Source organism: Humulus lupulus, chromosome 2 (genome assembly GCF_963169125.1).
Source record: "Humulus lupulus chromosome 2, drHumLupu1.1, whole genome shotgun sequence".
In the NCBI taxonomy this organism is placed as follows: domain Eukaryota; kingdom Viridiplantae; phylum Streptophyta; class Magnoliopsida; order Rosales; family Cannabaceae; genus Humulus; species Humulus lupulus.
The window spans coordinates 258,904,103-258,930,308 of NC_084794.1; the positions used below are offsets into that span (position 1 = coordinate 258,904,103).

The 26,206-nt window shown below is 37.3% G+C and overlaps 3 protein-coding genes across 3 annotated transcripts; 2 read left to right on the top strand and 1 right to left on the bottom strand.

Moving 5' to 3' along the window:
* Positions 1-11,202: 11,202 nt before the first annotated feature.
* On the top strand, positions 11,203-14,185 carry LOC133819278 (pentatricopeptide repeat-containing protein At5g19020, mitochondrial-like). Its single transcript, XM_062252477.1, has one exon. The coding sequence runs from the start codon at positions 11,326-11,328 to the stop codon at positions 13,456-13,458; it is 2,133 nt and encodes a 710-aa protein (XP_062108461.1). The 5' UTR covers positions 11,203-11,325; the 3' UTR covers positions 13,459-14,185.
* A 726-nt stretch (positions 14,186-14,911) lies between these two features.
* LOC133819280 (pentatricopeptide repeat-containing protein At5g19020, mitochondrial) lies at positions 14,912-17,298 on the top strand. The gene has a single exon (XM_062252479.1). The coding sequence runs from the start codon at positions 15,102-15,104 to the stop codon at positions 17,184-17,186; it is 2,085 nt and encodes a 694-aa protein (XP_062108463.1). The 5' UTR covers positions 14,912-15,101; the 3' UTR covers positions 17,187-17,298.
* Positions 17,299-17,441: 143 nt separating this feature from the next.
* Positions 17,442-24,836, bottom strand: LOC133819279 (mediator of RNA polymerase II transcription subunit 33A). Its single transcript, XM_062252478.1, has 12 exons — positions 24,322-24,836; positions 23,963-24,073; positions 23,442-23,789; positions 22,899-23,218; positions 22,691-22,782; positions 21,978-22,341; positions 21,063-21,273; positions 20,480-20,594; positions 20,141-20,302; positions 19,364-20,030; positions 19,001-19,207; positions 17,442-18,699 (listed from the first exon to the last, which is right to left on the bottom strand). Exons 1-12 carry the CDS (start codon positions 24,594-24,596, stop codon positions 17,585-17,587), a joined length of 3,987 nt encoding a protein of 1,328 aa, XP_062108462.1. The 5' UTR covers positions 24,597-24,836; the 3' UTR covers positions 17,442-17,584.
* Between the last annotated feature and the right edge of the window lie 1,370 nt (positions 24,837-26,206).

Consider the following 26,206-nt stretch of genomic DNA (forward strand, 5'->3'; position numbering starts at 1 on the left):
CGACCATTCCCAGTTTGGTTCGAGTACTCCAGCAGCCTGATCGTGAGTGTTAAGAAAAACTCTTCTAAGTACCAAATCTCCCACGTCAAACTTTCTTTCGCGTACTTTAGAGTTAAAATATCGAGCGACCTTTTGTTGGTAAGCTGCAACTCGTAGTTGAGCCTGCTCGCGCCTTTTGTTGACCAAGTCCAAAGACTCCATTAATAATTGGTTATTCATGCTCTAGTCGTATGTCAGTCTTCTATGCGATGGTGGATCTAACTCAATGGGTAACATGGCTTCATACAAGTATGCATTACCATTTATGCAGTAGGAATAAATAACATACAAGTATGCATTACCATTTATGGCTAAGTTTATTTATTCTATTGCCATTCTGCATTAACAAAATCACACGTTAATCAGAATATGCAAGATTGTTAGAAATAATATAGCGGAGAAGAAAGAAATATATATATTAATATATTTAATTGAAGAACAAAAATGAAAAACAATACAATAGGAAGAATAAACCAAAGTTGAGGTGCGCGAAACATGCTTTCCTTAAAGCAGATTTGGCCTATCTACCTGAACGGTGCTAGAGAATTCGTGAGCAACCACTTCCCAGGATACAACATCTATCAAGCAGGACGAATGCACCACTGCGTTTGCTTAGGCGAAATCGAAACAAACCTAGAAAATACTACAGAGACTGAAGAGAGAAAAATACTAAGTGTGTGATATTCTGTATCAGTGTGTCCTAGAATGAGAGGAGAAGCCTCCTTTTATAGGCTTCATGGAGAGTTGAAAAATGTGTGAATCAAGTGCATTAATGCCCAAATATCCAACAAATCTGGTATCTTAATATCTAAAAATCAATCAGAATTGATTACCCTTATTCTGATAATATCAGCAGTTACCCAAAGTGATTTTCTGATAATCAATCAGAATTAATCACACTTATTATGGTAATATCAGTTGCTACCCAAAGTGATTTTCTGACAGTTAATCAGAATTAATTACACAATATTCTGATATCTTAATTTTGACCAAAGTGATTTGCCAAAATCAATCAGAATAAATCACACAATATTCAGATAATATCATCTTTAATCAAAATGATTTGCTAAATCATTACCATTTTAGGCATCAATTTCTTATTCACTCAATTGTTTCCAACAATCCCCCACATGAATGAAATTGATCAACATTAAGAAACAAAGGCTCGACACGACTCGACACAACAAGGTGATAGAGTTCTCTTATTGATACCTGCACAGGATAGGTGGGTGTTAGCCTTTGAACCTTCCCTCGTGAGAGTATATTTACTTTACTAACTGATCAGTAGACGCGATGTCTTTGAAATGTTCTGTCATTTGTGTAAACGATGATTTATCTCACACAGATATCTTTCCGGCATAGTTTCGGTTCTCATGGTTATGTTCATTTTGGCCGTGAACATCTGCCTAGTTCTGTGAGAGGTTTTAGAGAATTGAGCCCCCCACAATTCTCCTTCGAAGCGGCCCCACTTCTCTCTCACATAGGTGACCTCTTATCTAAGAGCAATCTTGCATTACTCTGCTCGAACTTCCGATGCGCAAGGGTCATTAAAAGCTTGAGCTTAACCTCTATTACAACGGGCATCACTGTTTCAACATTGGAATGGGTAGGGGTAATCCCCCATAGTGATCCTACTCGGTCTCAATAACTAGGTTGTCCCATTGAACCTATATCTTGGGATCTCCAGTCAATTAGGTTGGGTTTCCTTTATATCGACCTTAATTTCTTTTGGGCTTAAGTCCCATTCCTTCTGATGTTTTTTTCAACTTGATCTCTGTTTAACCCTTTGGTTAGCGGATCTGCAATGTTATCTTTTGATTTCACATAATCAATCGAGATAACTCCAGTTGAGATCAGTTGTCTAACGGTATTATGTCGTTGACGTATGTGTTTAGACTTACTGTTATACAAAACATTTTGTGCCCAACCAATTTTTGCTTGGTTATCACAATATATGCATATTGCAGGCACAGGTTTAGGCCATTCTGGAATATCCTCCAAGAAACTACGTAGCCATTCTACTTCTTCACTTCATTTATCCAGAGCTACAAACTCGGATTCCATCGTGGATCTAGTGATTATAGTTTGTTTCAATGATTTCCATGAAACAGCTGCGCCACCTAGAGTGAACACATATCCACTAGTACCTTTTGAATCTTGGATGTCAGATATCCAACTTGCGTCAGTATATCCTTCAAGAATAGTTGGTTCTCTGGTATAGTTCAACCCATAGTTTCGAGTATACAGCAGGTACCTAAGTACTCTTGTAATTGCCTTCCAGTGTTCAATACCTGGATTACTCGTGAATCGACTTAAAGCACTTACAGTGTAAGCAATATCTGGTCTTGTACAACTCATCAAGTACATTAGACTACCTATCACTCTAGCATACTTTGCTTGAGAGACACTGTCGCCTTTATTCTTGGACAGATGATGACTTATGTCAATTGGTGTTCTGGACACACCAGAATCATTTTTACCAAATTTGTCAAGAATCTTGCCCACATAGTGTGATTGACTCAAACTAAGTCCAATTGGCGTCCTTGTAATCTTTATTCCTAGAATTACATTAGCCAGTCCCATGTCCTTCATGTCAAACCTTGAGTTCAACATATCTTTGGTAGATTTTACCATTCGTTGGTTGCTTCCGACAATGAGTATATCATCTACTTACAAACAAAGAATAATATATCCATTATTTTTATTTTTGATATAAACACATTTGTCACACTCATTGATTTTGAAGCCACTGGTCATCATGACACTGTCAAATTTTTCATGCCATTATTTTGGAGCTTGCTTAAGTCCATATAAGGATTTTACCAATTTGCACACTTTCCTTTCTTTTCCTGAAGCTACAAAACTCTCGGGTTGTTCCATGTAGATTTCTTCATCAAGATCCCCATTTAGAAAGGCAGTTTTTACGTCCATTTGGTGGACTTCAAGATTTCTCAATGCGGCAATTGCCAAAATCATCCTAATGGAATTTATTCTCATCACAGGAGAATACGTGTCAAAGTAGTCATGGCCTTCTTTTTGTTTGTAACATTTTATTACAAGTCTAGCCTTATACTTATCAATTGTTCCATCTATTTCCATTTTTCTTTTGAAAATCCACTTGGACCCTAGAAGTTTACATCCGGGAGGGAGGTCAACAAGTTCCCAAGTGTGATTTTGCATGATGGAATCAATTTCGCTTCTTATGGCTTCCTTCCATAAAGGACCTTCAGTAGAGCTCACAACTTCTTTATATGTACGAGGTTCTGCCTCTACCATATAAGTTAGAAAATCTGGTCCAAAAGAATTTTCTATCCCTGCCCTTTTGCTTCATCTTGGCTCTACTTGGACTTCTTCACTCTAATCTTCTATTTCTTGCTCATGGATATTCTCATCCATGGTCTCAAATGTTCATTTAGAAGAGCTTGGTTCATCCCCATCAGATTTACAAGGAAATATATGTTCAAAGAACGATGCATTTTTGGATTCCATTATCGTATTCTTGTGGATGTCAGGGTTTTTAGACTCGTGTACAAGGAATTGATATGCGTTGCTATTTTGCGCATAGCCAAAGAAAATACAGTCAACTATTTTAGGACCTATTTTCATCTTCTTTGGCAATGGTACTACAACCTTTGAAAGACACCCCCACACTTTTAAGTACTTGTAAGAAGGTAGCCTACCTTTCCAAAGTTCATAGGGCGTCTTTTGTTCTTTCTTTTTTGGGAATCTTATTTAAAAGATAGTTAGCCGACAAAATGGCTTCACCCCACATGTTCTATGGCAATCCAAAACTTATTTACATAGCATTCATCATGTCCTTTAGAGTGCGATATTTCCATTCTGCTACTCCATTGGATTGAGGAGAATAAGGTGGTGTGACCTTGTGAATAATTCCGTGTTGTGCACAGAATTCACCAAAAGGTTGTATGTATTCACCACCACGGTCACTTCTTATCATCTTAATTTCTTATTAAGTTGATTTTCATCCTCTTGCTTATAGAGAGTAAATTTCTCTATAGCTTCATCCTTGCTTTTTAGCAAATATACATAACAATACTTTGTACTATCATCAATGAAAGTAATAAAGTACTTGTTACCTCCTCTTGTTTGAGCAAACTTTAAATCACAAATGTCATTGTGAATTAAATCAAAGGGTTCAGTGTTTCTTTCAACCGTTTGGAACGATGACCTGGTTAGTTTGCCTCTACACAAGTTTCACACTTATGTTTGGAATCAATATTAAACGTGGGTATGTGTTCAAGTTAATCAGTCTACGTAAAGTATCATAATTAACATGACCTAGTCTACCATGCCATAAATTTGAAGACTCAAGCAAGTAAACAGAAGAAGTAGTAGTATTATTATTATTAATAGTCTTTGGCTTAACAGTCATTACATTCAACTTCCACATTCCATCTTTCACATAACCATTCCCAATAGGAACACCAGCTTTAGTCAGTACAATTTTCTGGGACTCAAAAACCATCTTGAACCCGTGTACGCTCAGCAGCGTTCCAGAGATCAGATTCCTGCGAAGGTCAGGCACATACTGTAATGCCTTGGTTACCCCAGAACAGTTACGGTGAATGGTGAACCGGAAATTTGACTCGATACCCAAGTCCTTTGGTCAAAAATGTGTTTCTAAGTGTTATTAACAGGCTAAGGTGGAAAAACCAATTAAAAGGAAAGGATATATTTTATTTAGAACATAAAATTGTCATGGGCCCATAAAAACATTTACAACTCAAAATGGTCATTACTGTTTCAAATTTACAAACCCGTCGACCTAAGCGGCAAAAATAGGGTAAACCCCCTAGTTCCTCTGAGAACTCCTTGGCCGTGGTGGTCAAGCGGCCGCATATGTACACATCACCACCTAAGCTCTCCACTCAAGGATGGGTGAGCTTTTCTTTCCCTTTACCTACACCACATAGCACCCATGAGCCAAGGCCCAGCAAGAAAACACAATATAGCATGATATAATATCAACAATGACCATAATCATCATTCAGGACTTTCAGTCCAAAACAGATGAGTGACAGTCGCAAAAGTCACTAAGGTAGGTTCCGTTCCCTCTAGCCATGTAACAATAGGGTCACCGGGGCTTTACAAATAAGCAAACATTTCACTAGCTTAAACAGGATAGGTGCATGGTGACTAGTCACCAACATAACCTATCTCATGACCATAGAGTCATAACCATGGGATTTCGCTCCCTAGCCATGTGACAAGCAGTCACCTAGGCCTTAGGCCCTGGCTCTGAGTAACTAGTCTTAGACTAGTCAAGCGCTTATAAGTTTCATCGACCTTAGGGTCGGTCCAGCATTAATGCCTTAGAGTCATTCAATGCTGATATCGATTAGATCTAATCCTTAATCGGCCCTGCGTTCAGGACGCTTATGCCGTTTCTGACTCACAGGTCAGTGATATGTGACCAGTGTCGTCCCTGACTAATCAGTGCCATACACAAGTAAGCAAGCCCTACTAAGCATTTAATATGCAATCAATGTCCACATTTATCAACCAACATGCATCAACAACAATCATGCATGTCATATACACAGGGTGCAGTTTTCTTACCTCTGGTTCGAGTGAGAATTAATATAAGAACGACCCTTGAGAACAATCTGTCTTTTTGTCTCTCAACGGTTACCTGGTCATAACCAATTATGGGATTCCATCAATAAAATGAATAATAAAATATTCCCGGACCAAGACCTAGCCTCTGGGACATCGAATCCCACTAAACCGGGTAGTAGGATCGATCCCGAGGCCTAAGGTTTGAATCCCTAAGTCAAAAACACACTTTTAGCCAAGATGGCCCTCAAGCGCCACGGCCCTTCCCCAAGCGCTGCGACCCTTCCCAAAAATCAGAGGCAACTCGCCTCAAGCACCTACCTCAAGCGCCGCGGCCCTTAGGCCTCTTCAGCACCACTTTCTTCTTCAACAAACTTGGGCCGCGGCGCTCTAGAACAGAGCCGCGGCCCCACCCAAAATTCATCCAAAAACCTCTATTTTTCTCCTTTAAACATATTTAAAAACCTTATAAAAACTCTCACAATATCACTAAGCACTGCCACCAATTATTACCACAACTTATCCACCATATAACCATCAAAACCCAAGCTTTACACCAATCAAAACTTCCTCAAATTCCCCATTCAATTATCAAAACTCCAAACTTTAAAACCAGCTCAAAAACAGGGAAAAACACTATAAAATGGAACTAGAACCTTACCTTAAGCTTGAATCTAAGTCCTCTTCAATGGTTGAACTAAGTCTATAACCTCCAAGCATTGATTCTTCAATTTGGGATCAAAAACTCCAAGGAAGAACAAGGAAAGATGATGAACGTGAGGGAGGAAGCTTGGCTCTGTTTTGATTATGCTTTCTACAGGTTACCAAGGTCATATATATCCTAGGGGTGAAATGACTATTTTGCCCCTAGGTCATTTAAAGGTTTCTAAAGACTCCCAAAGGTAAAACTGCCCTTTTTAACCTATCTCGTTAATCATAATTAACACTCTCCAATTCTCGCTATTCTCAATACCAATCATTCCTATCCTGTTACCCTTTAATTCCCGGTAACGCTCTAATCACCGAAATACCCCGAGACTCACCCCGAGCCCCGAACTTAAACTTGCTATGACCAAACTGATAGTTTATATTCAGAGATCGTCTCATGCCAAATAACTCGAACAAATCCACATTATAATGTGGCCTCAACAATTAATCACAACACATGCACCAAAATATACAAATATGCCCATAACGGGCCAAATTACCAAAATACCCCTGTAATCAAATGTGGACCCACATGCATGCATTTAACATCATATTATAATATAATTCACATAAACCTGCATATAATCATTTAATGGCGTAATAAAACAATTATGGCCCTCCCGCCCTACTAATCTAGCCATTAAACCACATTAGGGATTTTGGGGCATTACACATACAACACATTCTGTAGCTTGACACTCTTTCCAGACGTCATCTTCAAGTATACAGTACCCTGCCCCTTTATCTCAGAGGTTGCCGAGTTTCCCATGTAGATCTTATCCCCATTTTCCACTAAAGTAAGGTCGGAGAAGGTAGACTTATTCACACAGACATGACGAGTAGCTCCAGTATCGAGCCACCATTCCTTTGGATTAGCATGCACTAGGTTTATTTCAGAGACCACAGCACATAGGTCTAGGTCAGCGATCTCTTGGGACATGGCTTCCACAGCATTAGCCTCATTTCCTTTCTTTTTCGATAGTCTACAATCTGATGATTTATGTCCTGTCTTGTTGCAGTTAAAGAAATTCCCTTGGAATTTTGGCTTCTTTGAAACTCCACCTTTTGGTCCTAGTTTGGACCATGGCTTGGCCTTAGGCTTCTTCCCCTTGGATCCTTTGTCATGCTCCACCATATTAGCCTTGGCAGCATTGGGATTTGAGGATCGATTCTCAGCACTTTTGTTATCCTCTTCAATGCGAAGTCTGCGAATGAGATCTTCAACACTCATTTCCTTTCACTTGTGCTTCAGATAATTTTTGAAGTCTAGCCATGCAGGGGGTAGCTTCTCTATAATAGCGACTATTTTGAAAGACTCACTCAAGACCATCCCTTCAGCATGTATTCCATGGATAATCAATTGAAGATCTTGCACTTGGCTTATCGCATTTTTGGAATCCACCATCTTGAAGTTCAAGAATTGGCCAACCAAGAATTTCTTGGCTCCAACATCTTCGGCTTTGTACTTGTGGTCCAAAGACTCCCACAATTCCTTAGCCGTTTTCTTCACACTGTACACACTATACAACGAGTCAGACAAGCCATTCAGAATGTAATTCCTACAAAGGAATTCAGCATGCTTCCATGTCTCAACTGCATGTTGAATTTGCACATCTACTTCGTCCTCTCCTTCAGTGGGAGGATCCTCTTTCAAGAATCTCACAAGATTCAATGTTGTTAAGTAGAATAGCATTTTCTACTGCTAGGTCTTAAAATTCACACCAGTGAATTTTTCTGGTTTCTCATTATGGTTCACAGGAACCGTTGGAACCAAAACTTGCACAGGCTGGTCCCTTGAGGATTGGTTCTTTGTGGTCTAAGTCGGAGTTCGGGGAGATCCACCAGTGCTTTCAGTAGGAATAAAATCTATATTTTCAGCCATATCTGAACGGTTACAAAATATTTGGAGAAATGAGTACATATAAATTTATATCATAAAACAATATAAATTTGCATATGGAAACTATATATCCATTAACCATAATATGTATATATACTATACATTTAAATACATTGATATGACAATTTAAAAACCAATTTACAAATATATATATACATATATTTAGGAAAAATTAAAACATGCATTATCAACATAGTAATTAAAAAAAATGTACATTATAAATAGATTAATTTATAATGAAATATTGCGCTTATCAATTTTGTAATATATGCATATATCATCTATTAATCTATTAATTTATCATACATATATAGACACATATATATATATATGATTATGCATATATATATTATTACCATCATATATATATGCTTAAATGTTCTTAAATGATTTTTTTTCCATATATAAGTGATATCGCCCAATAACTTCTATGCGGTTGCAGTAGTAATCGAGCTATGTCGTATCCACAGATAGGTAAAATACAAGTAAAAAGAAAGATTAGTAAATTAGAAATAATAAACTTTGAAATAATGTAACTTTAAAAAAGAATATATTTTTTGAAACATTAAATAAACAAAATCGAGGAATTAGAATCAGAAAGAAAATGTGGAAGACATAAGTTTCATTCATACAAACATATATATATTTTAATAAATTGATTCCTTCTACTCAACTATAATTCTACATCATTAATTATAGTTGGAAAATATATATAATAAAGCTCACCTTAAAATATGTTCTTAATTAAATTATACTAACTTCTAATTTTAAAACCTATCATATTATATACTTTAGAGCGATAAAATACCAATGGCAGAATGCAGTAAAAAACATATAATATAACAAATATCCTAAATTAAATTAAGAGCCTAAATTACATAAGAAGAACATGACTAGACTTATGTAAAAGACACTAATAAATTTAGAATAAAAATTAGAAGAAAATAAATTTAATTGTAACAAAGATATAGAAATGAAGAACAAAATAAAGAATAAATATATTAAAAATATAATGTGAAACATGAACTTCATTCTAGCATTTCCACAAGAGAATTTAGCCTAAAATATGCATTGTTTTCACTCAAAGTAATGTAAAAGAAATGAACGAAAATTAAGAAATAAGTGTTTTTCTCTCCAACAATACTCTCTACACTTCCTTCCACAATCTGATGATTTTTCACAACATTTGGTCCTCTATTTATAGTGAAAATATGACCCAAAATGTGTTAAAATCGTGTACAAAAGAGTAGGAAAAATGGCTGCAAAATAGGTGCAAAGTGGGACAAGTGGGAGACAAGTGCAGCAATAAAGGAGACACGCTGGCCACGTGTCACGCACCGATTGGCTCGTCTTGGAGTGCGTCAGGCGCGTGGGACAGGTGGCAGGCTCAGGTTGGCTCGGCAGCTGGCGCGTCAGGCATGGCAGGTGTGGCAGCGTGTCAGGCGGCTCGGCTGGAGGCGTACGGCTCGCATCAGGCGGCTGGAAGGGGACACGTGTCAGCTGTTGGAGGAAAGGCTCGGCTACTGTCAGACTCGGCTTGGCTTGGCTGAGCGAATGGCAAGCTGCCATGTGGCAGTGTGGGCATTGCTGAAAGCGTGGGCCTGGGCTATTTTTGGGCCTAAGTTACTTTCAAAAATACCATTTTTTCATGGTTTCTTCAATTTTAATTCTTTCTTTCTTCTTTCTTCTTTCTTTTTCTTTGTGTCAAAATACATTTTATTTCCTGAAAATTAAACAAAAATTAAATTAAAATTAATATTTTCAAATATAAAATATATGACAATAAATCCATGAAAATATTAATTAAAACTTAATTTATTTTCAACTTTAAAACTAATAAAATGATATTTTTGAGCACTAATCACAACCCCCAACCAGCTTATTGCTAGTCTCTAGCAATTCAAGCGAAATAATAAATATCAACATGATATATTTCCGATCAAAAATTATAAAAGAACTTAAGTATAATCACAAAATGTTAGTAACAAGTCAACAAGAGTCATCAAAAATTACTTTGAATAAATCTAGAGTTGTGAGTGTGTGCACCAAACTTGAACCTTCTTACTGCAAATTATAGCACAAAAAGCCTTCGAAATTATGCCAAGTAAAAGTCTCAATTCCATTAACATCTCATGTAATTGAAAGTATTTAAAGTTTAAGGGTTTCATTCATGGAGTTGGAAAAGAAGTAATTACTCATCAAACAGGTATATATTTAGGACAAACTTTTAAATAATTATTGAAACGAAGATAGAAAGTAAACTTTTTGGACAACCACCAGAAAGAGTACCACAAAACCAGTTTTTTTGGGAATTCTAAGTTAAATAGACAATCTTTACATTTATTCTAAGAGCCATAAAATAAAACATCAAATTAATAAACACCCTTTTTTTTTTAACACAAGAGACAACATAATTGCAAATGATAGAACCATTGCTCTTGTGTTTTTCTTTTTCTTTTTTCTATTTTTTTTTCGTCTTTTTTTTTTTATGAAGCACATAATAAAATGCTCTCTAATAAGATTTGTCTATAGAAAATATTATCTCTAAAACATTTTGAGGATTGGTTGTTTGTGGTCGAAGCCGGAATTCGGGGTGATCCACCAGTGCTTTCACTAAGAATAACATCCATATTTTCAGCTATATATAATTACCAAAATGCCATTATAATGAAAAGTGGACCCAAATGCATGCATTTATCATCATATAATAATATAATTCAAATAAACATGCATATAATCATTTAATGACATAAAAAATTAATTATGGCCCTCCAAACCTACTAATGATTGACCTACTAATCCAACCATTAACATCATAAGGGATTTTAGGGCATTCCAGTCGTAATAATCATATTTTTGTAAACTTCTCAAAACACACACACACACATTCCTCATTTATTAATGATACATAAAGGTTTGGATTAGATTTTGATAACCCCAAATAAAATATAATTAATTGAAATATTTAACCTTGAAAAGACTGAAATTTAGGGGCGTACCTATCATTAGTCATTACTCTTGTTTCCTCCCAAATGAGCTCTTAACAGTTAACAACACCATGCCAGACTTGCCGGTGCCGTAGTCCCTCTCCTCTCACTCTCATGCTCTTTCCTTTCCGACACAACTCCTTTCCTGTATTTCCGTACACCTACCTCTCCTTCTTCAGATGGCTCTGTACCGGAACCCCAATCACCGGAGCTTCTTCTTTTCCTCCTCCCGCTCATGCCCAAAACCGGCTAAACTATCTCCGTATGTTCTTTCGTTTGGGCATGCAGTTGCAGAATTATCAGACCAACGATTACGAACTCGCATTGCTCTCCGCTCTGAGGACTATCTCTTCCATCTCCGACGTTTTTCTCGGCCAGCAAATCCATTCTCGTGTGTTGAAATCTGGGCTCGGATTTAATACTTTTATTACCAACAGTTTGATTAGTATGTATGCCAAATGTGGGGTCATTGAAGATGCTCGCTCCTTGTTTGATTCTTGTGCTAGCTTGGATACTGTCTCTTGTAACATTATGATATCTGGGTATGTTAAATCAGGGAATTTGAACAATGCCCGCCAACTGTTTGAGATTATGCCTTGGAAAGATTGTATCTCTTACACAACTATGATCATGGGTCTTGCCCGAAATGAATGTTGGACTGAAGCAATTGAAGCTTTTAAGGACATGAAGTCCGCTGGTATTTTACCAAGTGACTTGACAATGTTGAATATAATCTCGGCATGCTCACACATCGGTGGGATTTGGGATTGCCGAATTCTCCATGCATTGCTAATCAAGCTGCAGTTACTGAGATTCGATTTTGTTTCCACAAATTTGTTGAACTTGTATTGTGCTTGTTCGAGTGTAGGGGAGGCAAGGATTTTATTCGATGAAATGCCTGAACTGGACATAGTTTCATGGAATGCAATGCTGAATGGGTATACAAAAGCAGGACTTGTTGATGTGGCTAAACAATTTTTTGAGACGATTCCTACAAAAGATGTGGTGTCGTGGGGTACAATGATTGATGGCTTTGTGCAATTGGAAAGATTAACTGAAGCTCTAACAGCCTTTCGTGCAATGCTGAGTACTGGATTGCGGGCCAATGATGTTATGGTTGTAGACTTAGTTTCAGCATGTGGACGATTTACAGCATTTGCGGAAGGTTTGCAGTTCCATGCTATGATTGTGAAGGAAAGTTTCGATTGTTATGACTTTATACAGGCAACTATTATCAACTTTTATTCAGCTTGTGGTAGAACCATCCTTGCACGTTTGCAGTTTGAAATTGGCATCCAGGATCATCTACCATCTTGGAGTGCACTCATAGCAGGGTACATAAAAAATGGAATGATTGACCAGGCAAGGGGATTATTCGATGAGATGCCTGAAAAAGATGTTTTCTCATGGAGTGCCATGATTTCTGGTTATACTCAGAATGAGCAGCCTTATGAGGCTCTAGAACTCTTCCATGGAATGAAAGCTAGTGGGATTGAAGCAAATGAAATTACCATGGTGAGTGTTTTGTCTGCAATAGCTAGTTTAGGCACACTGAGAGAAGGAAGATTGGCCCATGAATACATACATAGTAACTCCATCCCTCTTAATGACATCTTAATGACAGCAATAGTTGACATGTATGCTAAGTGTGGGAGTATAAATACCGCTGTAGAAATATTTCATCAATTCTGCGACAAAGTTTCTACCATCTCACTGTGGAACGCAATAATATGCGGACTTGCCATACATGGACAAGCAAAGTTATCTCTTGAAATATTTTCGGACTTGCAGGGGCGTCATATCGAACTCAATTCAATCACATTCATTGGTGTCTTGAGTGCCTGTTGCCATGCTGGGTTGGTGGAGGTCGGACAGAGACATTTCAAGAGCATGAAGAATGTTTACAACATAGAACCTGATATCAAGCATTATGGTTGTATGGTGGATCTTTTGGGGAGGGCTGGTAGATTAGAAGAAGCTGAGGATTTGATAAAGAGCATGCCCATGGAGGCAGATTTTGTATTATGGGGCACAGTATTGGCGGCATGCCGAACTCATGGGAATATCGAAATAGGGGAAAGGGCTGCAGAGAGTGTAGCCAGATTGGAACCATCTCATGGAGCAAGTAGAGTTCTCTTGGGTAACTTGTATGCAGATGCAGGGAGATATGAAGAAGCTTTTTCAGTAAGAAGAAGCATGCTGGTTCTAGGAATGATGAAATCTCCAGGGTGTAGTGGCATTGTATAGGTTATGATACACTCAAGTGCTTGCAAAATGCTTGAAAACTTCAGATTAATATGAAGGACGAAGACGAACAATGATCAAACTTTCCCTATTGACTTATCCTTGCTTTGTTGAGTTGACACATTTAGTTTTGCTAAATGAAGAGAACAGAATAAACGGATAAGTCAAAATTAGGTTGACCTTCAATGTCCATCACCTCCAGGAGCTACCTTAAACTACTACCTTCTTTGTCGAAAACTGTTGTGGTGCCTGCTCGGACAAGTGCAGTAAACCTGGATGAAGGGGCATAGAGAAGGCTATGGAGTTCGATTAGAAATTGCAGAATAAGTACTCCATCAAGAGCCACTCCAAGAAGATGGATAAGTTGCCTTGAAATGGTGGTTGGGAGGCTACCTAAGGAGAGCTGAAGGTCCAAGCTGCCCCTTCACCAAGCTTGAGGGCTAGGGCCGCAAGTGCTGTTGGCTGCATTAGAAGTTAGTTTGCTTTGATTCCATAGCAACCATTTCTCACTTTCCTTTGATCACCTTACATTTATTTGGATCACTGTTTTTGAGTTACAGCTTTGAATCTCACTTGATACTTCTCATAATTGGATTCCGTAGTTGTATTTAATCCACTGATTTATTCTCTTAAAAATTTCTTAACTACTTATGTATATAAAAAAGTTTTTAGCATAAATACCTTATTTTAAGGTTTATTATCTTAGACAATTTAGACATTGAGAAATTATTATGACAATTAAATTTCTTAGTTTTAAAAAAGTGTAGTGTAGTAATTAAGAGTTTTATTATAAAATTACAGATAAATTCTCCTATATTTAAGCCTTACCAGTGGGACTCTTAGTGTTTTCAACATGTTTGAACATAATTTTCGTTATTGTAAATTATTTAGAATTTTCTGAAAATTTGTAAGATGCTCTAAATAGTTACAATATATACGGTCATTAAAAAAAATCGCGTTGAAAACTGTTCACGAGTCGAGAAACACTGAAAGTCTTACAGTGGGATTTAAATTATACTAAAATTATAATATTTTAAAAAAACTAATGTATAATATACAGACTAACACTAATTTTGTTAATTATAAAAAATTAAAATTTTATTAAAAAAATAACAATAAAGACTAACACTAATTTTGTTAATTATAAAAAATTAAAATTTTATTAAAAAAATAACAATAAAGACTAACACTAATTTTGTTAATTATAAAAAATTAAAATTTTATTAAAAAAATAACAATAAAGACTTTATTAGTAACACTTTTAAAATTTAAGAACTTAATTGTAGATGGCCAAAAATATAAGGATATTTAAGGCTGAAAAAACCCCGAGTAAAAATATTACTGTATGTTCGAACTTTTTTAAATGAATTATTAAAAATTGGAAAAAGTATAATGTTACGGGAAAAGTCCAAATGTAATACTTTTTTAGGAATGTAGATAAGTTATAAGTGTCATTCCCTTGGGTGTGTCCCAAGAGGTACCCATTTTTGTGTACATCGGTGAGGACTCACACACTTGACCGGCTTGCACACTTATAGCAGAACCGGAAAATTGATCGTAATTTCGTTCCAATTTTATTTTCGTTACTTTCTTTGCCTCCAAAAAGTTGTGAGTGATGGGTTGGAGAATTTGAAGTGTCTTCTCCAATGTTCTTCTCTTTGCGTCCGAAGTCCAAGCCTTCACCTTTACTTCAGAATTTCACTTTCAGATGGCTCTCTACACCAACCGCCAGAGCTCCTTCCGAAGACTATCTCCATACGTTCTTTCGTTCCGGCTTCAACTTCAAGGATATCGATTACGAGCTCGCCTTGGTCTCCGCCCTCAAAGCTTGCTCCTCCATCTCCGCCGTCTTCCAAGGTCAGCAAATCCATTCTCGTGTTCTCAAGTCTGGCCTCGGTTTCAACTCGTTTATAACTAATAGTTTGATTAGTATGTATGCCAAATGTGGGTTCATTGCCGATGCTCGCTCCTTGTTTGATTCTTGTCCTACCTTGGATACTGTCTCTTGTAATATAATGATTGCTGGGTATGTTAAATCTGGCCATTTGGACGATGCTCGCCATGTTTTCGAGATTATGCCTGACAAAGGTTGTATCTCGTACACTACTATGATCATGGGTCTTGCTCGTAATGACTGCTGGGCGGAAGCAATTGAAGTTTTTAAGGACATGATGTCCGCTGGTGTTGTCCCAAATGACGTGACTATGGTGAGTGTTTTCTCAGCATGCTCGCATCTGGGTGGGATTTGGGATTGTCGAATGCTCCATGCATTGCAAATCAAACTGCAGCTACTAGGGTCTATATATGTTTCCACAAATTTGTTGAACTTCTATTGTGCTTGTTCTAGTGTTGTGGATGCAAGAAGTTTGTTCGACGAAATGTCTGAACGTAATATAGTTTCGTGGAATGTAATGCTAAATGGGTATTCGAAGGCAGGACTTGTTGATCTAGCCAGCGAATTGTTTGACAAGGTTCCTGCTAAAGATGTTGTGTCTTGGGGTACGATGATTGATGGTTTTGTGCAAGTAGAAAGGTTGAGTGAAGCTCTAATGATGTGCCGTGCAATGCTGCATACTGGATTACGTGCAAACGATGTTATGGTTGTTGACTTAGTTTCAGCGTGCGGGCGATTTACAGCAATTTCTGAAGGTCTGGTTTTTCATGGTATGATGGTGAAGGAAGGTTTTGATTGTTATGACTTTATTCAGGCAACTATTATCAACTTTTATTCAGCTTGTGGCAGAACAAGCCTTGCACGTCTGCAGTTTGAAATTGGCATCAAGGATCATGTCCCATCTTGGAATGCTCTCATTGCAGGGTACATAAAAAATGTAAAGATTGACCAGGCAAGGCTACTATTCGATGAGATGCCCAAAAGAGATGTTTTCTCGTGGAGTGCCATGATTTCTGGTTATACACAGAATGAGCAGCCTGATTTGGCTCTAAAACTCTTTCATGAAATGATAGCTAGTGGGATCCAAGCAAATGAAATTACAATGGTGAGTGTATTGTCTGCAATAGCTAGTTTAGGCGCATTGAGAGAAGGAAGATGTGCACACGATTACATAGACAGTAACTATATCCCTCTTAATGACAACTTAAGTGCAGCACTAGTTGACATGTATGCTAAGTGTGGGAGTATAAACACTGCCTTAGAAATGTTTCATCAAATCCGTGATAGAGTTTCCACTGTCTCACCTTGGAATGCCATTATATGTGGACTCGCCATGCACGGACATGCAACATTATCTCTTGAAATATTTTCAGACTTGCAGAGGCGTCATATCAAACTCAATTCAATCACATTCATTGGAGTCTTGAGTGCCTGTTGCCATGCTGGGTTGGTGGAGACCGGAGAGAGACATTTCAAGAGCATGAAGGATGTTTACAACATAGAACCTGATATCAAGCATTACGGTTGTATGGTGGATCTTCTAGGCAGAGCTGGTAGACTAGAAGAAGCTGAAGATTTGATAAAGAGCATGCCTATGGAGGCGGATATTGTAATATGGGGCACATTATTGGCAGCATGCCGAACTCACAAAAATGTCAAAATAGGGGAAAGGGCTGCAGAAAATTTAGCCAGGTTAGAACCATCTCATGGAGCAAGTAGAGTTCTTCTGTCTAACTTGTATGCAGATGCAGGTAGGTGGGAGGAAGCATTTACAGTAAGAAAAGATATGCAGGTTCTAAGAATGACAAGATCTCCAGGGTATAGCGGTGTTGTATGAATTATGCTACACTCAAGTGAAATGCTTGAATAATTTTGTTCAGTATGAAGAGTGAATATCAAAATAAACTTTCCCTATTGGCCTGTACTGCCTTTGTTGGGTTTTGACTTTATTTTCCTTAGCAAGGGGGCCAACATTTTCAGTTTCCCATTGATCATAGTGGAGATTAAATTCAAATCAATTTAGCAAAAGAATGGAGAAAAAAAGTTAGTAGTAAAACATTACTGTCTGAAATAATATGCAAAGCCGCCTTCGTGACAAAATCTGCGGAATGCTTTTCATTGAACAAGGTTATGATCTTCATGGGAAAAGGTTCTAATTTACAACTACAATCTAGTAATCTACCTACATGTATTGCCGCCACCTACAAATTTCAATAAGAAAAGAGTAAAAAGAATTTACATCTCAATTTCAACTATTAGTTCAGCAGCTGCACCCACTGTACCTACCCCCAACAATGCAAGAGCAAGTTCTACTTCATTCCACTGCTTCAGCCCAATACTCATTCTTTTCAGCACATTTACATCCACCTCGAGCACCCATTTGGGTGTGCAGCCCACCATTAGGCTCACAAAACCAGATACATAAGCACGCCATGTAGCACTATCGCAACCAAGTGATATCTTCCCATCAAGAGCGCTTGCCAGAAACTCCATGTGGGTCCCCAGAACTTTTGGACGCCGCTTTGATGCTGCTGATGATGAGTCAACACCCCAGGCAAATGCTCCACACAACACTGCAAAGTAAGCCAGTGCATAGCCCCCAAGCATAGCAACCATTCCTTCTGATGATCCTTCTTCGTGTTCAGACCTATGCTTAGATATAAACCAAGAAGGCAAAGTTTCTTTGAACAATGACTGAACCAGAACTAAGCCTCCAGTCAACCATACTAACGAAGCACCAAGCGAAGCTGCTAGTTTCACCCGAGTCATTGCTGCAGCAAGTGAAACCTGTCCATATCTCACACCATTTTTCTTGGTTGTCTTTAACTTCCCCAACTTTTCTCTGGAAGGACCACTGCAGGCTATCTCTCTCACAGATTGCATCAAGATGGCAACAATTTCTTCTGTTGTAAACACAATATCTCTCATTGACCGGAACACACGTAGGTAAAGAATCCCAGGTGCCACAGGGGACATACCGCCACAGAAATGAGATCCAAATCCATGACCAAGAAGAGTTCCAACGCCACCATTGTTTGAGATTGGAGTGGCATTCAGACCAAGTGTAGCAGTGAAGCAGCTCTTAAGAAGCTGAACTACCGCATCACTGTTGTGGAGGAAGACAGTTCGAGATGCAGAAAATACTAGGAAGTCAGTCCATCTCTTGGCCTTCTGGGTCCATAGGGACGCCACAATTGGCATGCAAGGCCACGGGCAACCTGCTGCAAGAGACTCTAAGGCAGGGCCAGCCAAATTTAGAAAACGCTCTGAGGCCTTGTCAATCTTATAGGTTATAGTCAGGCTCACAAATGCAGCCAGGGGCAAAGGAAGTATAGCTGGTGAGTTTCCGCCTATTACAGTGACAATTCAGACAGTCAAATTACTGGAGCAGAAATACCAGCTTTACTATAATGAGGAAAGAGGAATAGAATATATTTTCAGGGCAGTACTTTAATAAGTTCAGCTTGTTTTGTATCCAATATTTATAATGTTAGCAATAGTAATGGTGAGGTTTATTTGAATGCACTCGCAGAACAATAAAGATTTTAGTGGGAAAGCAAACTTGCTGAGATGCCCACTGGCAGCAAGCAGCATCAGTCATGCATATTCAAAAGAATATAAGCATTCAACTAACAGTAATAAGGAAATAACCTGCAGCAAGGCTAGGGACATCAACGCCAGTAGCAGCCAGGATTTCTTTTATCTGCTCCTCAACATTGGACAAAGTTGCAGCAGGACTTGGCCAATCTGTTCCATTCATAAAAGCTGGCTTCCAAATTCCACGAGTTACTTCAGCAGAAAAGTAACCCACAATGCCCGCCAAAGATGCAGGCAGAAAGTCAGCTAAATCTTTAAGCCCTGTAACAGCGAAATCAATGTTTTAAGTGAAAAATCAAGTATAGTTTAGGGAGCAGCAACACACCTAATAACCCAAACTTAATTAATTTGCTTCTCTTTACAAACCCTTTATACAAAAGCAGACAAGACAAACAAGTGACAATGTGCAAAACTAACCAGTAGCCAGCTCACGAGGAGAAAGTGTTCCATGAGCACAAGCTGTAAGAGCAGCATCAACCACAAAGGGAACAGCTGCCAGTATATCCCAGGCGGGCAATTTAGGTCTGAAGGAGTTATCTTCAATTCCAGGTCCTGAAGAACTACTACTCCCAGTAGCAGAAGTAGCAGAAGTCAAAGACTGACTTCCTCTATTAATCTTTCTGAACATCATGTTAAGAAGTCCATCAAAAATCTGATGAACAGGGGTTCCATGAACAAGACCAGAAAGAGTTGATGCTATACATGCTTGGTGCTGCCGATACCAGGCCTTTAATTTTGGAAATGAATCAACAAACACGGGTTGAGGACATGACGAACTTGCAACAGAAGAGAGTCTCCTCTTGTTTTGGTCCTTGAAGGCATTTCCAGAAGATACTAGATGTGAGTTACGTGCAGCGAGAAGGTATTCGGGAGTTAACTGGGATCCAACTGTGGGTACATCTCCCACTCCGTGTTCAAGAGGAGGATGATTAAACCTCCATAGCTTCAACAGAAGAATAAATGCATTGGAAAACACAGCATGGGCAGAAAATTCTTCTCCTGATTTGAGAGTCCAAGAGAAATTGGGCACACATGAACCAAACACTTCACATATTGGCATTAGGGAACAAGCAAGTTGCGGAACCTGGCAAGAAAATTTGAAAACAATATGATTATTTAAGCTCGTAAGACATCCACACCATCCCCCAATACCATATATCTAATCTTAATTGCACAAGATAATTCTATACATACCAAGCCAAGTAGAGAGAAAATCTGAACACAGTCAACAGAAGCTATTCCAACAATGAGTACATTCAGCATCTGAGCATAGCCAATTAAATGGCTGTCAATCCCAGAGTAATCAGCCGGAGCTGGGGGAGACAACAATCTGATGATAAAATAAGCAGTGTGTTCCTGCATCAAGACATTAACATGACAAAAAATTTCAATCTAACAGTAGAAATTAAATGAAGGTAAGTTGGGTGGGGAATGAAGTGATGAAATCAATGCCTTTATTAATGGATTCATAGTTGGGGCTTTATTGATGGATTTGAAGACTTCAGAATATGATTTTCAACTAATTCTCTTTACCTGTATATTCCATCCCCGAATTAGTGAGGCTCCACAAAGAATTGTAGCAGCGGATATCCTCTCATCTTCTGATCCATTAATTGCAATCTCAAATACTTTCTCAAGTTCTGCTAAGCTTCCATCAAATCCATGAGCTTAAATTCAGTGGCTTTACCTATGATTAAATTTACGAAAAAAGCGCATCTGATATACCCGGCTTCAGAAAAGAAAAAGAAGTGACTGAAGACCAGGCAAAACTAAAAAAGTTGATTATTTTAAAGTCATCAGGAAGGAATTTTCCCTCAAATATTTCATGGATAACAACTACCATCAAAATTGGGAATGCCTCCTACGGTTAACGGACAATGTGTAATCAATCTTGCTCATAAACTAAGGGTGACACCAGAAGAATAAGGAATATGTGATAAAGACTTTTAGAGCATGACACACATCATACTAAAAACAACACCCTTAATTTGCTCAAGTCACCACAGATGTAAAAATAGTTGTTAATGTTTGACGCCAGTAATGGTGTAGTACCAAAGACCAACATGAATTATTCAAAGGATTAACTACATTATTTCAAAAGTTTGTGCAAGTATACCTTGAAGCTGGGCTTGCAACCAAAACATTTATCATTAATGGGGTAAGTGTGGCCCCTTTCATAAGTGATGACCAACCAGGCACTTGGGATGGAACACCTTGAGGTATTTGGCTGACATGTCCATTTATATAGCCTGGCCAAAAGTATGCAGATGTGTCCAATAGTTGTCTTGCAATACAAGCCTCAACTATCAAATGACGCATGTTACCAGCTGCAAAATAATATAATTGAATTAGAAACATTAGAAAGTCTAGCAAGCACATCTGACCCAGAAAACAATTAATATATAAAGGATATGAACAGTGCGATAAACAGTTCTGAGGGTCTTAAAGAAAAATGGTGCATAAGCATCCTCAACCTAAGAAAAGCAGGTTTACTTCACCAGAAATGATGATTTTTCGTTAACCTATATTCATTTCTAATTTTTGTACTATTGACAAGCAAATACTGTGTAAACACCACTGAACAATATGTACTCTGCTGCAAAATCCAACTGGCACAAAAAGCTATTAGGTAAAATAGGCTTGTATACACATTTAAGACAAACCCTATCATCAAGAGGTTTCCATCAGTTATGTTAGGAAACCCCGTAATCACTGAAAACTCATTAACGACACACTCCTGAAACCTGACAAGCTCTTAGAACATGCAGAGAAAAAACACCATTTCCTTTGTAGTTAACAAGTTTCCTTGTATTCTGTTATGAGTTCATATAATGGCACTTGATAACATCAAGGGATAAAACTGCTCATAGTGAGGTGAGATGTAGGAGGCCAATTAAGTATACTTTCATTACCATGGCCAAATCTTTATTGCAATGTCATGCTGTTTCTAACATTTTGGCCACAAAATTAGATATTCATGGTGAAATAACTCAATTCCAATGCTGACTGATAACCAGATATTATTACTTACAACAGTTGATTGGCATGTCTTTTACACTGAGGCACTCAAAGTATTGATTTCCTGCACCAATGCCTGAAATGAAAAACATTGCCTTTGCAGCAGCCTGATTGGCCACAGGAACAACAGATTGAGGTGGAGCTAGCAAACTCTGATAATCACCCAACATCTGCAGGCTAGATATTAGATCATTACGGCGCTTTCCTGATATCTCTTTTTTTTCTTTCCAATGATTGGTGGAATCGCATTCTGTTTCATCAAGTGGAGCACTTTCCTCTTCCTCGATAAGATCCACAACCACAAGAGTAGTGATACACAGCAGTATGGACAAGCGGGTATCAAGGTGAGGTACAGGGCCTTCTATGGGGTCCCTTTCCTGAAATAAAAAAAATAAATATATATATATATATATATATATATTAAAGCTATTACACACCCCACTTATAAAGTAATAGTTGCTTCAATCTGGTGTTCACAAGCCGATTCTGGAATATATTGTTTTCTGAGTTGTTGCAAAACATTTTCATCAAAATTTTGAGCAATGAATAAAGTATCAAAAGTATTAAGTCATAAATTTGAATTCCATTAGAAGTGTCCTGTCAATTCTTAGGACAATTGAAATGTTATATTTTACAGCAAAATATAGCAATCATTATAAACCATACACATGGAAAAGAAAAGAAGAAAAAGACTTTTTAGTTCAGGCAGAAGTCCCAAGTTCTAACCCTTTGAATAAGACGAAGAGCTGCAATCCAAAGACCTAAAAATGTGTCATGCCAGGTTGTGCCATTTATTGCTTGAAGGGTCTTTATCAAACCTGCAAAAAATGAAAAGAAAACAAATACATATTGCATGTTCACAGGAATTTTACCATAAAAAATAAGACTCGCTAATAAAAATACTACAAGAAAGGCAAAGAACATCTTCCTTTACCAGTAATTCGTTCTACAGCACTAGTTGCTTCCACTTGGTATCCATCCATGGCATCTTCTAATACAAGGTCAAGAGGAAGCCACAGAGCAGAGCGGCTAGCCCCATAGCAAAGACCAGCTGAAGAAGACATAGATCCAAAGGCCATGACAGCATGGAACTTTTGTAGAGAGCTTGTTTTGCATTCTCGAGACAAGACAATGCGAGTATCTGAAACTAGCTGCATAAGAGCCTCAGGTGATAGAGTTTTTGAATTTCTTAATGCTGATGAATTTTCTCCAAGAAGTTGTAGTCTACGAAGAAAATTCGCCCAATGTGTGGACCTGAAAGTAGTAGAGCATTGTCAAACACTCTTCAATTTGAAACAATGATAAGAAGGAAAGCATAGTAAACTGTTGGGAAGTTATGAAGAATGTTGAATGTAGTGAAATGGGAATACCACTTGCTAACCAAATGTTATTTACTGAGATTTTACATACACAAAATAAAAGGCAACCAACACAAATTTATAGAAGTAATCAAAATTAAGAGAAAAAGTACACATACAAATGTCGACGAGCCAAGAACAAAATTCTTGCTGTAACTTTATTTCGGAGAAGTTCTCCAACTATCTCAATGGCCGTGACAGTATTTGCATTCTTCAATGTCTCATTGTGTTCGTTCCACTTCTCATCATAACTATTATGACCATCTATTTCCATTTCTTGAGTTGTGACTGCCCATCTGGAATTCTGTTCCAGAGTATGGTTCAGCAACCCTTCATCATCCAATGCTGCATCAAGCAACTGCCACGCCATTGAAAAGATAAACTCAACCACAACAATCCCAGGTTCACTTGCTGGCAGACCAAAATAATTGGAGAGGTGAAGGACATCATCTATTGATTTCATTACCCTGAATGAACAAGAAAAAAGAAAGGAAGAAATTGAAGATCAACAAAGTAATAGCACATTCTGTTCCCTGAACTCCCTAAGGCAAAGAGGAACAAGCCTAACGCCATTGACAATGTTAGGTGCAGAAGCTGAGAATATCACTCATATGGCAAGAAAAACACAACTAAAGCTTACAATTCACAATTTGGTCCGTTCATCTGGGATTTGAGGTTGAAAACATGGCGTTTAACAAGTTCCATATAAAGTCTATACGCCGCTGGCTGAGAGCTTCTTCTTGGAATGACCCTGTAGAACATATAACATTATAGAGACCACTTTAAACAAATACAAGCAAGTCAATTCAAAAACAAACACATAACAAGCAATAAATACATAACTGCTCCAAAAAGCCAAAACCCAACCAAATCCTTATTTCCAATAACCAGCAAGAAAATATAACAACAAAAGCCATTACAAATCACAGAACCAGAGACAAAAAAATCCCAGGAACCCATATGAGAAAAGAAAGCCTTAACATGACATGAAACACAAACCTCGTAGAAAGCAAAGCAAGCACAAACATAGGAGGCACGATCTTCAACATCAATGCCTTTTCAAGAAATTTCCACAAAATGGGCACGTTGTTTTCCCAACAGATGTAAGAAACCAATGAATTAGCGACCTCCACAGAAGGCAAAGACACGCCGGCCGAGCTCAAATTCGACGACAACTGAATCGCCCAGAGCAAAGGGTCGCTACCCTTTTGCTGAGCCACCTTGGTGAGCTCCATGACACTGTCACAGAGACTCGTTTGGACGGAGACCGCCATGACTGAGCTGAGCTCCCCCAGATTGATTAAAACCGAAACAAAATAAAACAAAAAAAAAATGTTGTTTTCCGGTATTAAGGAAAGATAGTAGCCGAAGTTGTTACCCCCGAGATGAAGCAAGGATGATGGAAGCGGTTACTACATTCTTGGGTTTGAGTGATATGTTTTTGGTAATGGTCGAAGAAGTCGATCCATAAAACTTTAAAGTCAAACTCCGAAACTGTGCTACTAATAATCAATATCAATGTTAGATTTTTTAAACTATTTTTTTCATATTTTTAGTAAATGAATTATATTTTTTACATTTATCATTTTCTTTACCACCCACTATTTATTATTTGTTTGATACTATCTCTTGTCGTTTTTTGCTTTACTTTGTCAAATGAAAAAAGGACAAAATATTGCATTACGTTGATCCATCAGTTTAGTCAATTACCACTTATTCTTTTTTTTTTTTTAAATAATAATTTATTTTTTACAAAATGTATAAATAATTTCGACTTTGGTCCAAAAAAAAATTAATGTAATTATCGTGCATGAATTGACAAAAATAAAAATAAAAGTAACTAAAATAAATCGTAAAATTAATTTTGATCAATTATATCAAACCAAATTTTATTTTACAATTTTTTAGATATAATGTTTAGCTAAAAATGAGTAATCAAAATAAAATATGTTTTCAAGTAAACAACAAAAATTACATCTTAGTTTGTGACAATTAAAGATAATTACTATTCAGAAAAAATAAGCTATTTACTATGAAAAAGGTCAATATCTTACCAAATTCTTCGCATCCAAACCAAAAAAAAGATGAAATACCTTGACATAGTATAGACTTCATTTTAGAGTGTAACTTTTTATGACAATATTTAGCATAGATTCATTTGTTTCTCTTTTTTTTATTTTTTTTAAAACAAACCTCATAGTCATTAGATGGAAAGAGGAAATCATTTTATTTTATAATTTTTCATTTAGAAGATAAAGTTTGGAGTTTGGATTTATTCTGAGCCACTATTTATTTTTATTTATTTTTTCCAAAATATGTAATTTTGAATTTATTGGAATAAGATTCTGATAAAGTTGAGTGGTTTAGAGGTAGGTAAAGATGATGGCAGGGGAGAGTCAGTGAGTGATATATCCACTAGAGAAGAAGTAATGATATGATGATATTAATATATGGCCAAAAGCAAAAGCCTTTATTGGTAAGGAAAGGTAAAGAGTCCCTTTTTTCTTTCTTTCTTTTTTGCTCACTCATTAATATACATAATATTTATTTATTTGCATAATTGAAAAGAAAAAAGAAAGAACTTTATCCTTCTATTACTCATCAATACTTACACATCTTTGATAAGTATAGATGGAGATGGAACATCTGGGTTGGTAAGCACTAGTGGCTTGTTTAGTTAGGAACTATTATTATTATATGTTATTGTCATTATCCTCAGAACTTTTTTTCTCAACTAATATGGTTCAACCTCTTCACAACATGTATTCACTTAATCTATATAAATACACAAATATTGATGTTAGATTAGCTTAGTTGGAAGAGAATCTAATTTGTTCAATCTCAAATATCAGTCTTAGTAGATTGGTTGGTTTAGGGTACAAAT

Excerpts from the sequence above, each read along its gene's own strand:
- LOC133819278 (XM_062252477.1), top strand. The coding sequence starts at position 11,326 with ATGCTCTTTCCTTTCCGACACAACTCCTTTCCTGTATTTCCGTACACC.
- LOC133819280 (XM_062252479.1), top strand. The coding sequence starts at position 15,102 with ATGTTCTTCTCTTTGCGTCCGAAGTCCAAGCCTTCACCTTTACTTCAG.
- LOC133819279 (XM_062252478.1), bottom strand. The coding sequence starts at position 24,596 with ATGGCGGTCTCCGTCCAAACGAGTCTCTGTGACAGTGTCATGGAGCTC. Across the intron at positions 22,783-22,898 it reads TGCTGTAGAACGAATTACTG|GTTTGATAAAGACCCTTCAA; the intron begins GTAAAGGAAGAT and ends CATTTTTTGCAG. Across the intron at positions 21,274-21,977 it reads AGACATGCCAATCAACTGTT|CTGGTAACATGCGTCATTTG; the intron begins GTAAGTAATAAT and ends ATTATTTTGCAG.